This window comes from Typopeltis vanoorti, chromosome 10, assembly GCF_054136105.1.
Source record: "Typopeltis vanoorti isolate ZY-2024b chromosome 10, IOZ_Tvanoo_1.0, whole genome shotgun sequence".
In the NCBI taxonomy this organism is placed as follows: Eukaryota; Metazoa; Arthropoda; class Arachnida; order Uropygi; family Thelyphonidae; genus Typopeltis; species Typopeltis vanoorti.
This window is the reverse complement of record NC_143558.1, coordinates 51,755,560-51,771,314: the sequence shown is the minus strand read 5'-3', so window position 1 is coordinate 51,771,314 and position 15,755 is coordinate 51,755,560. Positions and strand designations below refer to the sequence as shown.

The 15,755-nt window shown below is 33.7% G+C and overlaps 1 protein-coding gene across 1 annotated transcript in view; it reads right to left on the bottom strand.

Annotated features, from left to right (window-relative positions):
* LOC150102415 (muscle-specific protein 300 kDa-like) overlaps nt 1–15,755 on the bottom strand; it is a 288,507-nt gene that overhangs the window by 18 nt on the left and 272,734 nt on the right. Inside the window, exons 20-22 of the mRNA XM_090399573.1 lie at nt 11,537–11,866; nt 5,231–5,539; nt 53–196 (exon numbers count right to left, since the gene is read on the bottom strand). Coding sequence (XP_090255699.1) covers nt 53–196; nt 5,231–5,539; nt 11,537–11,866 — 783 coding nt within the window. The remainder of the gene's footprint in view (nt 1–52; nt 197–5,230; nt 5,540–11,536; nt 11,867–15,755) is intronic.

The following is a 15,755-nucleotide window of genomic DNA, read 5'->3' as shown; positions in this document are numbered from 1 at the left end:
CTGTGATTGAAGATGAGAGGGTTGTTACATGCATTCTAACAGAATCACTCACATCATTAATCCGTCGTCTTATATCTGCTACCTCAGTTCTAAGAGCTGTTGCTGGTTTCTGAGATAAACTTTGAGCTAAAATATCAGATTCTTTCAAAATTTCTCCAAAGACATGTTGCTTTTCAGAAATTTCTAATGCCAATTTCTAATTAAGAAAAAAAAAAGCATAAACAATGACATGCAAAATGAGTATCAAAATTATTAATAAAATATTATTTTAAGCATGAAAAAGAAATAATTGAATCTATATAATGCATAGTAACTAAAACATTATTTTAAGTTTCATATTAAAACAAATGATTTATTCTATTTCATATTAAAGCAAATGGTTCACTCAGTTGTAAACAAATCTCTTTCTCTCCTTCTTCATTTTCTCCATTATGACTTATTTATATACAGATAAAATCAAACATAAAATGAAGGATAAGATCACAATCAGAATTATAAAGATTCCACAACAGAACATAATTCTTGCTCCTTACACAAAAAAATGAAGCAAATTTTTTTATTTGATTATACAGCATATATCAGTGGTTCTCAACATTTTTGTTTCCTAGAGCACATTCTAAAATACCGATAGGGTGACGGGCACCATCTATTTTTTCAAGCAAATTTTTTAAATTCTTTTGTTAAATGAATACATATAAAGTTTACATTATAATCAAATGTTTTATTACTTAAAAGTTTACATTTTATAAAAATTTAAATATATATATGTAAGTTAGTGTGATCTTTGGCATTGCATTTCATTGGTCAGTGCTTCATAATTAGGAGAATATGATGATATTCCAGTTCTTAAACTGGAATGAACAACTTCGAATGCACATCTACTTTACATTGTATGCGTTTAATACTCATCATGTGTCATTAATGCATGCGTCATATAGCATGCCATGAATTGTTGTGTGATTATTTCAAACTATACAGCACACGGTTGAACAGCGGCGGGCACACACAAATTGGTCGATGGGCGCCATGGTGCCCGTGGGCATAGGGTTGGGAACCCCTGGCATATATTATTAGTAGCAATTAGTGATATCATACTGTGTTCTTGGTTGTTAAAGGAGCTTTAGGAATCATTATTATTACTGTTTAGGAATCCATGGAGTGCAACTTATTGCAGGAGACAAAAACTACACATTTTTGAAAAAATACATATCATACTCCTTCCTGAACTCATTCTACTGACAAAGCACTCACACTTGACTATGGCATTCACCACTCTCTCCATGTAAACATCTAGTCCTATGCTAGCTAACCACGTGTTTACACAATTTTTAGTAATGACCCCCATTGTTCTCATCTTTCTTGTCATGCGTTGAAAAATTCCTTCTCCGCCGATCCTATAAAATCCTTTAGTAAATTATATGTTTCTATAATATCTGCTCTTTTCAACCTTTATTGAATAAATTTTTTAACACACAAACCTTCAATTTATTCTCATTTCATAGATCTCTCTCTCTCTCTCTCACTCCCTCTCTATCAGTATCTTGGTGGTGTGTGTCCCTAAATCCTCTCCACCACCACTCAACTCCAAAGAACCCAGGCAACCAGCAGCCCAGATGTGGCCATATCAAAAGCTTATTATCCCTCTTCAGAAGGATAACAAGCTCCTTGTTAGTGTACATCCAACTAATTCCATGACATATTCTCGCCACTTTTAAGATATGCTCTCCAAATGCAACTGCTGTTAACAGTAAGCATAATGAAACAACACAACATAACAAAATAAGAAAGAATAAGTAGATTAATCTTTAATAAATAGTAGGGTGTGAGTAGGTTGGATAAGAAGCAGGTTCTCTGCATGGAGAGTGATTGAAATGCATTGGCTGAAAGTGCAGTGAGTGTGGAAACTGTGAATGGGTTCAAGCATGAGAATGAGTATAAACCTCCCAAAATGAGTTGTTTGATTCCATCAAGGTCAGATATTAATAATAATAATAATAATAATAATAATAATAATAATAATAATAAATAAAAACTGAGATTTAAATTGCAGGAATTTCGAGTGTATTCCCCGTAAACTATCTGGTCAAATTTCACATGAAACTTTTATAGTTTCTGTATTTGGCTTTGAAATAATGCTGTATTTAATATCCACTTGATTTTTATAAATTTTGCATCACCGAAGTGAAGCCTTTTGGTCTTTATTTTAGTAAATAGGAATTATTTTATTTTATTTATTTATTTATTTATTACTGCTTGGTTAGTTAGTATATGAACTAACTACATTATTATCATCACTATATTCTTGATATGTATCCCCCCCCCCAATACTGCAGTATTACATCAGGACTCCAATACTGTCAGATCTTATATTTCAGTCTTATATTCCTATCTTCCCAGTATCAAACAAATGTTTTGCTAACCTCCATAGCTGAGATTAGCTACTGAATGTGAACAATTTCAAGTTCCTTCCTAATATCTTCATTTTTAATATGATTTTGCCATTGATGCAATCTATTCACTGATTTTTCCTGGAATTCTCATATATCTGTAGTCTCATTGCAATGTTTTGATTTGGACACTGTCCTATATATAGCTCTAGTGTTTTAACTAATTTCATTCTTATTTCTCACTTTCCTCTATAATTTTCACATTCAGTGTTGTTTTACACTTTACAGATATATCCAATGAGAGCATTACTCCAAATGGAATATTCTGGTGGCTCCCGAGCATGTCAGCTTTCCTTATTCTGTTGTCAATTTCAATATTTAATTTGCCATCTTGTTCTATATTTGTTCCATGTTTGTTCTATATCTTTCCCATTCAGAATGTAGCTGATGTTTTCAATGTTCCTGCCTATTTAGCAGTCTTTGTCTCTCTTTACTGCTGATTTTCATGCCAAATTTGTCATTACGTTTAGGTAAGGAATCCTGCAGATTTATACTGGATTTATTTAAGGGTAGGCTGAGGAAGTGAAAGAACGCAAGAATGTAAAAGAAAAAGTAAGTGATAAAGGAGAGTAAGAAAAGATACATGAGGAAACAGAATTAAGGTGCAGCAAAACAAGAGGTAGAAAGATTACAGGAGTGACAGAGAGTGAAATTATCAGAATGCAGGATTTCATGAAAAAGTTATTTAAAATGAAAAATGAAGTGAAGAATATGGGTGGTGATATTAGATGTTTGGTGGAAAGAAATGAAAGTGTGCCAAAGAATGCAATGAAAGAAAAAGAGAGTAAAAGAGGTGACATGTGATTTGAGAATAGCAGTATATGGAGATTCCATTGTTAAAGGAATGAATTGGATTGACCCATTCTTTCGGCTATCCAGGATGGAGAATGAGCAAGATAATTCAAGCTTTGTACATGATGAGGAAATCTGCAAGAAAATTAGTGGTGGTTGTGGGGATAAATGATTTAAGTGGACATAAGGAGAATGTAAGGGTGAATATCAGGAAGTTATTGAGGAGAGTAAAAGATAACAGTATAGTGGGAAAGGTTGTCAGTGTACTGCTGAGTTATAACAATGATGAGTTGATATATATAGAGAGAATCATGAATGGTATTTTAGAAGAGGTGAGGTGAGGTTTGTAGATGTATGTGTTGCCGAGGTATGACAATGATGAGTTGAGATGAAGAGCCAGAATCATGAATGGTATTCTAGTAGATCTGTGTGAGGTGAAGGGAGTACATTTTGTAGATGTATTGCATGTATTTGAGGGAAGAATGGAATTATACAAATATGATGGACTACATTTGGCTTTGGAGTGAGTGAACTGGAGAAACAGTTGCTAGATGGAAGTGCAGTGTGTGTGATGCAATCAAAGAGATCAGAAGTAAGAGATGAAGTGAAACTTCAAAAGGGTTGTATTGAAGAGAGAGACAGAAGTGCTTGGCAATGGAAATAGTAGTAGTAGTAGTAGTGTGAGAAATGAAGAGAAAATGAGAATGCATGGGTATGGGAAAACGAGTGAAGCCCAGGTGGACAGAGAGAGATTGTTGTTTATAGCATAGAGAGAATGGATGTTTGAAGTAGTAGTGAGTATATGAATGAGGACGATCAGCATAGAAATGGAATAGATTAAGATGTAAGTGGGGAGGTTGAGACTGAGTGAAAATATCTGGTAAGTGGTGATAAAGGTGATTGGGCAAGGGGAGGTGTGGTGGGGAAATCACAACCAACAAGTAACTTGGGTAAGACAGGTTATAGACCTAAAAGTGAACTGCTATTCCATTACCCTCTATTCTATGAAAAATCTCTTCCATATTTAACTCAGTAACACCTTACCAACTTATATATCTCAATCACACACTCCTTTCTTTCTCCTATCCATGAGACTCTGCAAATGACACTCCTTTAATCTGTGTGTATATCCTATATTCTAAAGAATGGAAACCATCTTAGTCAATCTTCTCTGAAACTTTTGCTAACAAGAAGCTAAATATGTGCACATTATTTCACACGAAGTCTGATTGAGGCCTTATGCAATGGATTCATAATCTCTTTACTTCTGCAAATGAAGCTGCTTATGATTACCATAATCCGATGTTATGATTTCACAACTTGAACAATGTATCAATTTCAGCCTGTCCACAACAACTACCAGACCTTCCCTCTCCTTCATCTCGTTCAACATTTCTCCTCCAATTTTATATTTGGAATCCCATCCTTGCCTATCAAATTTTGAAACAATACACTTTGCAACACTGAAATAGTAGCTCCACTTACTCACTCACTCATTCAGTCTATTCAAATACTCCTGCAGAGCCACAGCATCTGTTTGACTTCTCATTGTTCTCCCCAACTTTGTATCATCTACAAACAACTAGACAACTAAATTTAAACCCACCCAAATATCGTTACTCTATAAGTTAAACAATAATAGCCCCAAAACAAACCTATGCAGCACACACTAGTGACTTTCCTCTTTTAGTATACTGCAATGCCATTACAACCTGATGATACCTATCTAAGACAATTGCCTATCCAAATCACTAATCTTAATATATATATATATATATATATTAAGTTTATATGATAAATAAGGTTACAGATATATAAAGTTATAATATTTTTAAAAAATGTAACATTATCTCTACCAAGTTAGGAACATGGATATTTAAAATGGTTTGCATTTTCATTGTATTAAAAATCTGGAAAGTAGTAATTGCTAAACGAGATAAATGCACAACAACTCCATTCATCTATAATCATAATCTAAAACTGAAAAATACCTTGAATTCTTCTTTGTGTTTCTCAAGTATCTGTATGTTGAAAGTTTCTGGAGCTCCTCTTTTAACTTGTTCTTCTATTCTTTTGAGCCAATTTATAACTTCTTCTAATTTTAAAGTGATATTTTCCCATTGAGTGACAGTGTTCTGAAGCTGCCCAACCCACTGTTGAACTGTTTTAAGAATCTGCTGCCAGTTATCCTGCAGGTCACACAGCTCACTTTGTACAGCTGAATCAGCATAATCTTTTTCTGTCTGAGATGCAATGTCACAGAGGTAGGTGATCTTGGTTTGGCACTCAGAGTAGAACTCCTACATACATTTGCATGTTGAAAATGAAACAAGATAATATTAGATTTATAGTGGTATTCATTTATAAAATATCTAAAAAAATATTAAAAAATTTATAGATGTACAAATATATCATTTTTATATTAGAAAAAACAACAGCAACTAATGTATCATACCAGTATATGAAAATAACTATTATATATATATATATGTATATATATATCTTTTAGAAAAAATTTAAATAAACAATAATTAAGAGAGTTTATATTTTACAAAATTAATAGAGATTTTGGATAACTAAAATGTATCAAATATTTTATTCTAGGTAAAGTTTACCAGATGAGCTTATATTTCATATCTGATTATAAAATAGGGAACAATTTACAAAATTCTTCTTTATAGAATTTGAAATTAAAAAGTACTTTTCTTTTATCAGTATTACATAATTTTAATGTACTAGGCAAAAAAATTTTAGATAAAAATATACTTTCATTTTCCTTCTCATCATAAGCTACATATTTTCTTCCACTTAAACATTTTTCCTTATTCATGATTAATGTCTAAAACATGTAGCATAAAGTATTCTTTCATTAATAAAACAAAAGGGATGGGTAATGCTATTGATGATAGAGAAAGTGTTATGTCCATACAAAGTAGAGATGCAAGAGGGAAATAGTGCCAGTGGTTTTGAGGCAGTATGGGGTGAGATAGAGGCGAACGGAATGAAATACTTGGTTGGATGTTGTTATAGACCAGGAAATGTGGATGGTAGTGACTAGGAAATGTAGAATCAAATTAGCCAAGCAAATAAGAAAAGCGTGATCATTATGGGTGATTTTAATTATGACAATATAGACAGTAATGATGAGATAGCAACTGGAAGTAAAGAAAATGAGTACAGTATGTAACAGAGGACACAAGAGTATTGAGGGTCTTAGATTTGGTCATCTCATCAGAGGATGTAATTATAAAAAGTGTCAAATCACAAACCAATTGGTGAGAGTGACCATAAGGTGATTACCTGGGTGGTTGCCAGCAGCGTGAGGATCTCTGTAAGAAAAGGGTATATGTGGAATGTGGAACTACAAAGAGGGGGAGGGGTGATAATGAAGAGCTCAGGATACAGCAGGTGTAGCATGGAATGAAGAGTTAGCTAGAAAAGAGATCAATGCAGCTTGGGGGATTTTCAAAAACTATCTAGTAGATGCAATGTCTAAATGTATGTGAGAAGGTTAAATAAAGTAAGTGTGAAATGGATGAATAAAGAGATTAAGCATGCAATACAGAGAAAAAGGGCATTATGGAGGCAGCATAAGAGAAGTGAAAATAGCCAATTCCATGAGGACTACAAATACCAGGCAAGGAGGGTGACTTAGTCAGTGAGAGTAGCTAAAGAAAGGTATGAACAGCAGTTAGCTAATGAAGCCAAAAAGAATCCTAAGGAGTTTTTTCGATATGTAGTCAGCAAAAGAAAGAATGATGATGAAAGGATGACATGGATTGGAGAAAAGGGTATAAAGAAAGCTGTTTCAGAAGGTGTGGTGGAGATACTTAATGAGCAGTTCAAAAAGGTCTTTCAATCTTGTGAATGTGACTTCATGGAGAGATTGAGAGCAGTTGATGATAGGGAGGAGAGACTGACTGTAAGTGAACAAGAGGTGTATGGGGAGTTGACTAAACTAGATGTAAATAAGGCTGTGGGACTTGATAATATATCACCCCGTATTCTGAAGGAATGTGCCAGGGAGTTGACACCTGCCTTGACATATTTTTTTAATACGAGTCTTGCGCTCAGTCAAGTTCCTAAAGAGTGGAAGAGGGGCAAGATTGTGCCACTTCATAAAGGAGGTGATAGAACTCAAGCATCAAACTATAGGCCTATCTGTGTGTCTGGTATTGTAGTTAAGTTCTTGGAGAAGCTTGTGAGAACTAGGATCCAGAATTGGGTTGACAACAATGGTATTATCTTTGATGGACAGCATGGATTTGCTAAAGGGAGGTTATGTTTTAGTAATCTACGTACTTATTACAATAAGGTGACTGCTTCCGTGGACAGAGGAGAAGGATACACTGTAATATATTTATTTTGCAAAAGGCTTTTGATGGATGACCGTATGATAAGTTGATAGTCAAACTGGAGTAGATGGGATTGGATATTAGATTGGTGCATTGGATTGGAGATTGGCTATCTGATAGGTATCAATGAGTTGTGTATGGGAGAAGCGATATCCAGGAAAAGGAAGGTTACTAGTGGTGTGCCTTAGGGCTCTGTTTTAGGGCCATTGCTGTTTAACTTGTATATTAATGATATTGGTGAACATTTGGATGGAGATATTCAGTTGTTTGCAGATGATGCAAAGTTGGGGTGAACCATGAAGAGTAGAGAAGATAATGTGACCTTACAAGACGACTCGAATAAATTGAGTGATTGGGCATGGAAATGGGGATATGAGTTCAATGTTGCAAAATGCAAGGTTTTAAAATTTGGAAAACAAAAATGGGATACAGAATTTATGATTGGTGAGGATATATTGTCAGAGGTGGAGGAAATAAGAGATCTGGGGGTGATAGTGGATAGTGAATGATTGGAATGCCTTGCCTGAGAGTGTGGTGTTTGCAGAGAATTTGAGTGTGTTTAAAGTATGGTATGATGAGCTGTGTGTTTGATAAAAGGACCTTCTACATGAATATTTGAATCCATGGGGTCTTGGGAAATAATAATAATAATAATAAAATATATTTGAAAAAAATAAGAAAAGTTACTAGACTCATGAAACTCTGATTCCAGTTTATTTTATTTTAATTTTTTTTATTTTTTTTCCCTTTACAAAGAAATAACCATAAAAACTACAGAGCAGTAAATTTATTAAACATGACTTATAAAATATATGCAACAACACAGCTCATCTCCAGGTTTAACAGAATGAAAATAACATGGCGAAATAATTAAACACCAGTTTAATAGTTCCAATATTTTAATACTATCACAAAAACATCATCTGAGATACAATATAAAAATTCTAATAATACAAACAATAAGTGGAAGATGTTAGACTAGAAGTCTCAAGTCCTAAAAAGGATACCCTCTATGAGTGCTAGTAGCTAGCCTTGGCTGTTGGCTAGGAAGTCTAAGAATTAGTTTCCCAAATTTTGGAAGTTTCATGCAACCATACACGTTATTTTATTTTATTTTATTTTATTATTTTTTTAAATCTGCTGCTGATTACAAAAATGTCTTTGTCACATCCTCCTCCCCCTTCATTGTCCATTCGTGAAACTTCACTATGCAGTGAAGCATAGTAGTTTAAAGTTGGGAATTGTGCAGCAGAAATATGTTAGAAGGTAGATAGTGAGTGTATTGTTGCTCTCCCCACCTGAGAATACAGGTGGGGAGAGCAACAATAATTAATGATATGATAGTGAGAATGTGTCAAAAGAGAAGTGTGGAATACATGGATGGTCAGAGTGCATTTCAGTAGAGCAATATGGTCACCAGGATTTGAAGGGAATGAAGTAAACTTGGATATGATTCAGAAGTTGATAATAGAAATGATATCAGTGTGCTGTACAGTATCCATTATGAAATTAGACTGAGGGCATGCAATGTGAATAGTTTCACGAATGGACAATGAAGGGGGAGGAGGATGTGACATTAGTTAGTTTTAAGGAAAAAACAAGATAAAGGAATAAACAGAAGAATCACACAAGGAAACAAAGTATTTTAGATGTATAAAGATTATCTCATAGGAAATTTACATATATACCTAAAAAGAAAGCTCTTCAATATATGCATTTACATGTATGCAAAATTAGAAGAGAGTCTGTGTAGCTCAGTGGATGTGACATTTGCACACCACGGTGCTTGACCATACGAAGGAAGACTTTGTTTCGAATCTAGTCATCGACTAGAGGAAATGAGTGGTTAGCGTATCTGCTCACCAGCCAAAAGGCTGCGGGTCTGAATCCTGCCGTGGGCATGAATGTTTGTGATTGCCTTTGGAAATACTAGTGGTGGTAGTCTGCAGTAGATGGCATTGGTGTAGTTGCAGTTAGTTGGTGGATTGAAGGAGTTGTAGAGCAGGTGCCCTCCCTCGATGAATCTTTGGACTCCCTGGAGGTGTTTAATAATAATAATAATAATAATGCATTATGCCAGTGTTTACCTAAGGAAGTGAGACATGGAGAGAAGAATGCTCCACATAACAAAAAGGGATAGAATAAGAAATACTAGAATTAGAAGACGATTGGAAGATATTGAAGAAAGATATTGTGAAGTGTTGCAAAGCATATAAATGAAGGTGGGTTGGCCATATTAGTAGACTGCCAAACAAAAGGTGAACAAAATTAAACACTGAGTGAGTACCAAGAGAAGGCAAGGTCGTGAACATGCGGACTGTAAACAGGTTTAAGGAGTGGTGTGAAAGACTTTGTGTTGTCTAAGATGAGCCTCCTGCAATGAATAATAATAATAACTAACTGAAATTATTAAACCGGTTTACAAATCAAATAAAAAATACCATAAAAGCATAAAAAGGGGCAAAAACAGAATCAAAACATTCAAAAAGTGACAGGAAGGCTTAGACAAATATGTCCCCTACTTCCAGTGGTATGTGGAGAAAAAAAGGATTCAACAAGAACAACATTTTATTGTAAATACCTTGATGTTTGCAGATGACCAAGTAATATGTGGAGAAACTGAAAATAATCTCAAAAAGCTGTATGTAAATTAAATTCTATAATATAATATGTCAAATTTTCATGAAAAAACTAAAACCATGGTAGTGAAAGGAAAATTCCACCTAAATAAAACTGTTAAAATAATTGCCCAAACCAATAAAGTTAACTATTTGGATTATAAAATAAGTTATAGTGAATATTTAAACATATCTAATAAAATAAATAGTCTAAATAGAAAATGATTCACATAAGTTAGAAGAAATTGTATTTCTTATACTTCAAAGAATACTGATCAGTATATAATCTTCATGTTGGCCATTAATAACATGCATTAAATATAAGCATTAATAAAAATGGTATAAATAATAATAATAATTAAAGAATGAATAAGAACAAATAAGGCAGAACTTAATTTTTAACATAATTTAAAATACCATAATTTCCCATTATCAATTTTAAAAAAATATAGAATAAAATTAAGCAAAACTGCATATATGATTTTCAATAAGGCATAAACTAAGAATTAATAATATATTTTCAGTGAAAGCTAAACAATAAAATCAGATCAACCTGAACATTTCAATTCAATTATTTATTTTCCTTAAAAAATTAAAGTAGCCCAGTAAAGTGGCCTACATCAATTTGTTTATAAATAAATAAATAAACCATGATTTTCTTTATATATAAAACTGTTTTGTCGACCTAGGTATAGGCTAAGATAACAAATTTAATTCAATTTAGATGAATTTGAACAATGAGCCTTAGTGTTTTAAGTAGCTGAATCATATATCATCATATTCACATGTAGTAAACAAAGCTAACAAAAAAAAAAAAAAAAAAAGAAGTGCAACATGCAGATAAAGCTCCTGTGTCAGTTACTGCTCTTTGAGAAGAAAGTTAAAAATATTATAAATCACATGGTATACTCTCTAAAAAGAAAATAGGTCAGCAGAACCAATGTTAATGGATGAGTCTAAAATATAATACAGGCAAGTTTTAGGAATTTGCAATTCTTTACCTAATATGAATTTCAATTTGTAAAAATTAATGGATGTTAATTTCTGTCCTGAAGTTATATATATATATATATATATATATATAACTTCAGGACAGAAGTCACATATATATTCAATTTCTTGTCACATATGCTAGGCAAATAATCAAATTGCAATGATGAGTATATGCAATAAGCATAAGTCTATAAATCTGTAAATGATATATTCTACAAAATTAGAATCTAAGATTACTATTTTAGAACCACCACTTATAAAATGTGATAAGAAATAGTGACATTAATAAAGCACCAAGAAATGTAGCAAAACATGAATAAAGTACACTAACCTGAATCTCTGTTTGTTTAATCCTTGCATCTCCTAAAGAATTGGGCTGAGGAGCACCAGCATCAACTCTAGTCTGAGCTCTCTTAAGTTCAGCGCGTTCTTTATCAAGCAGATCTTTTAAATATTCCAATGCTTTTGTATTAGTAGTGATAAATTCTTTCTGTGCTATGGTGTTATCTTCAAGCTTTCTTAGTTGCTCATGTAGTAATGCCAACTGAGAGGTTAATACCCGAACATTTGGATTGTCTGGCTGGTCTCTGACAAGCTCCTCAGTTTCCCGTTCTAAGTTGGTTAACACCTGCTTGTGGTCCTTAATTTCACCAAGCAGTGCCTACAGAAGGAAAGTATTAAAAAAAAGAGAACTTTTGGCACACTACTAAGACCTAAATAAGTTAATGGCAAAGAGCCAGATTAACTTTTTGTTATGTTGCTGAAAGCTCAATGTCCTAACTAAAACATTCTAAAAATGCTGCATCATATAAAGTCTCTGGTTTAAATCTAGTACAAACAAAAATAGTAGAAAGGAAGAAAACTTGTAGTTTACTAATTTGTCAAAGATAAAATATATCTTTGACAAATAAGAAAATAAAAAAGGCAAAATATGAACTGCATCAACAGTAACAGTTATATAGTTTTAAAATAAAATATGGAATTCCATGTTACTCAGATTCATGGGAATAAAAAAAAAGCAATGCTTTGTATAAACAAAAATCTTCCATATTTTAATTTCAAAACAATATTTAAATGAAAAATCTATGAATTACTTTAAAAGTATAAAAGATAAAATTACCAAAGCTTAAATAATGCTATATATATACATCTATATAATTTATACAACAGATAATTGTTATATTATTGTAAAATTTTAACAAAACCATTACAATATTCAAAAGAAGTCTTCAACTTGAGGGGAATGATAAAAAGAAAAAAAATACAAGGAATGAGGACTGTGTAGATTTGAAAGTTGGGACAAAGTAAGATTTATACTGTCTAGTTTGGCAGTAGTATGGTATCACAGCTCCTCTTCTATGGGAAAGTGAATGAATGAGTGACTGCCAAAGAGTGTTTGCAACTAGATTGATACTGTAGAAAAGAGTGAATAAGTGCAAAACATAATTATAATAGTATGCAGAAATGACTTGAAAGGATAGCAGGTGAGTGCTTCAGCTGATGCAATTAATGGACTAGTTGGTTGCTATATCTAGTCCATTATTTTTGGTATAATAGTAGTTATTTGGTATAACAGTAATTATTTGGTATAATCTGAAAGGAAAAAGCTGTTAAATTTATTTATTTACAGATTTCAGAAATATGTACTGATTCCACTAATGCAAATAATTAAGAACACAAATAAAAATGACTACATCCATATAAATACATAAATAGAAAAAAATCACCTTCGCAAAATGACCAATCATTTTGCAGAGGTGTATCATCAAGGTGGAGATTTTGCAGTTGCTGATACATGTTAAATTTGAGGTAGATGAGCAAGAGGTGTTCAGCATTTTGAAAAATATCAATGTGAATACAGCAGTCAAATTGGATGGCATGTTATCCCATGTACTACGTGAATATGCAAGAGATAAAGGTGGCTCCAAGAGATATGTAACAAATTACAGACTAATTAGTAAGTTAGGAAATGTTGTTAAAAGTATTGAAAAATTTGGTTAAAGGCAAATTCCAGAAGTAGGTGGATAGAGATACGATAGTCTATCGTGGGCAGAATGACTCTGTAAAGTGTAGGTCTTGTCTTAGTAATTATTCATATTTTATAATGCTGGCCTAATAGACCAAGTGGTTAGCATATCTGCTCTCCATCCAAAAGGCTGCGGGTTCGATTCCCGCAGTAGACATGGATGTTTGTGATTGTCTGTGGAAATAGCAGTGGTGGTGGGCAGTAGATGGTGCTACTGTAGTTGCAGTTAGAATGAGCTGTAGAGTAGACAGAGTTGTAGAGTAGGTGCCCTCCCTTGATGAGTCCTTTGACTCCCTGGTGTCATATAATAATAATAATAATAATAATAATAATAATAATAATAATAATAAGGGGTGCTTAAGGGTCAAAGCTGTATAACTGAGCGGAGACCTCCACATAGCCTTTAAAGGAATGCAGAGAACCGACCAGGGCTTCTAACCTAATGTCCAATCCTCACCTTCTCGTGGTGCACCCTGTTGGGTATCTACTTGGATACTGAACAAACGAGGATGGGCTGGCAATTTGGGATTTAGCCGACCAAATTGTATTCTTATTGGTTAAACCAAAATAAAATATGATGGTACAACATGACAAAATTTCATGCCAGATGGGGTGTCTGTTGTTTTCGCCAGGGAACCAGGGCAAACAGCGAAAAGTCAGCTACTGGAAGAAATCTGAAAACAAACCCCAACTCAACATCACCAGAGTTAAAGATCGGTACTATCAACGTAAGAAGCCTGAATGGCAAAGAAATGGAGCTAGCTGAGGAATTAGATAAGTACCAGATCGACATAATAGGAGTGACTGAAACAAAAAAGACCAAAACTGGTGAGATCTTTCTGAGCAATAAATACAAAATGTTATATTCAGGCAATGACAATCAAGGAAAAGAAGGAGTAGCCATAGTATTCAACACACACAAAATACGAGGCTAATCTTCTTGAATGGCAGTCAGTCTCAAGTAGAGTAATGTGGGCAAATATGAGAATGAGGAACTGGACAATGAGACTTATTTGTGCCTATGGTCCCACAGAAGGTTCTACTAAGGTAGAAGTGGAAGAATTTTTTGAGGCTTTAGAAAAAGCAACTGACACAATGAAAAAGAAAAGTTGGTCCTTGTTGGGGATCTAAATAGCAGAGTAGGAAATGATTGTCAGACACACAAAAATATTTTGGGAAAATTTGGAGAAAAGAGCAAAGCTAATAATAATGGCAAATATCTGTTGGATTTCTGCTCAGGACATGAACTGGTTATTACTAACACCATGTTTCAACATAAAAATGTGCACAAATTCACATGGAGAGAAGAGGCTAGGAATAATAAAAGTCTCATTGACTATGTTATTGTTGATAGTGATCTTTTCTTCCTGGTGCAGGACACCAGAGTGTACAGAGGATTTGAAATTGCAAGTGATCACTATTTAGTCTTGAGCAGGAAAAAATTGAATTTCATATTGAAAAGAATAACATGTAAGAAAGTTTTAAAGCGAATAAAAGTTGAGCAGCTCTCAGATGTGAACTGTAGACTAAAATACACAAAGATTATTGAAGAAAAAATTAAAGAGTTTGAGAACAGGAATCAAACCTTGGAGTGGCAAACTCTGAAGAAAACATTGATTGATTCTGCCAGAGAGGCATGTGGTGAGGTTGTCTACAAGGATAAAAAAATCAGAACTCCCTGGTGGACACAGGAAGTTAAAAAGGCAGTGGAGGAAAAGAAGAAAGCATATCGAAAGTTCCTGTCAAATAAATCAGCTTGTGCTCTTAGAGAACATAGAGACAAATGTAAGAATGCTAAACACTGTGTAAAACTAGCTAAATAAAAGTCATGGGAGGACTTTGGCAAGAATATAGAAAATAAATATCAAGAAGATGGCAAAATATTCTGGAGGTTGTTGAAGAAGCTTAGGAATGGAGGAAAAAGTGCTGTAAAAGGAGTTAGAGATGATAAAGGTGACGTGAAAACGGGAGAAAAAGATATCCTTGAAGTATGGAGTAATTACTTTGAAAAACTGCTAAATGAAACAAGCAGTGATAACAGCACAGTGATAAAAAACAATGACCAGGCATGCAGGCAGGAATACATATCCATACTTGAAGTAGAAAAAGCCACCAAAGGCTTGAAATGTGGAAAGCCAGTTGGAGTAGATGATATTCGACAAGAAATGCTGAAGTATGGTGGTATAAGAGTCTTACAGCGGCTGCACTACATAATTCAGAAAGCCTGGACAGAGGGACGAATTCCCGATGATTGGAGTAGAGCTCTCATAGTACCCATATATAAAAAGGAAAATAAAACTGAATGTGAGAATTATAGAGGTATTTCCCTACTGAGTGTTCCTGACAAGATCTATGCAAGTATACTTGAGAAACGGTTGAGAAGAATTGTGGAAGAAAAGCTTGTTGAAGAACAAGCTGGATTCAGGCCAAATAGAGGCTGTCAGGATCAGATCTTCACTTTACAACAAATAGTCGAGAAAACATGGGAATATAACAAAGATCTGTATTTAAATTTTGTCGATTT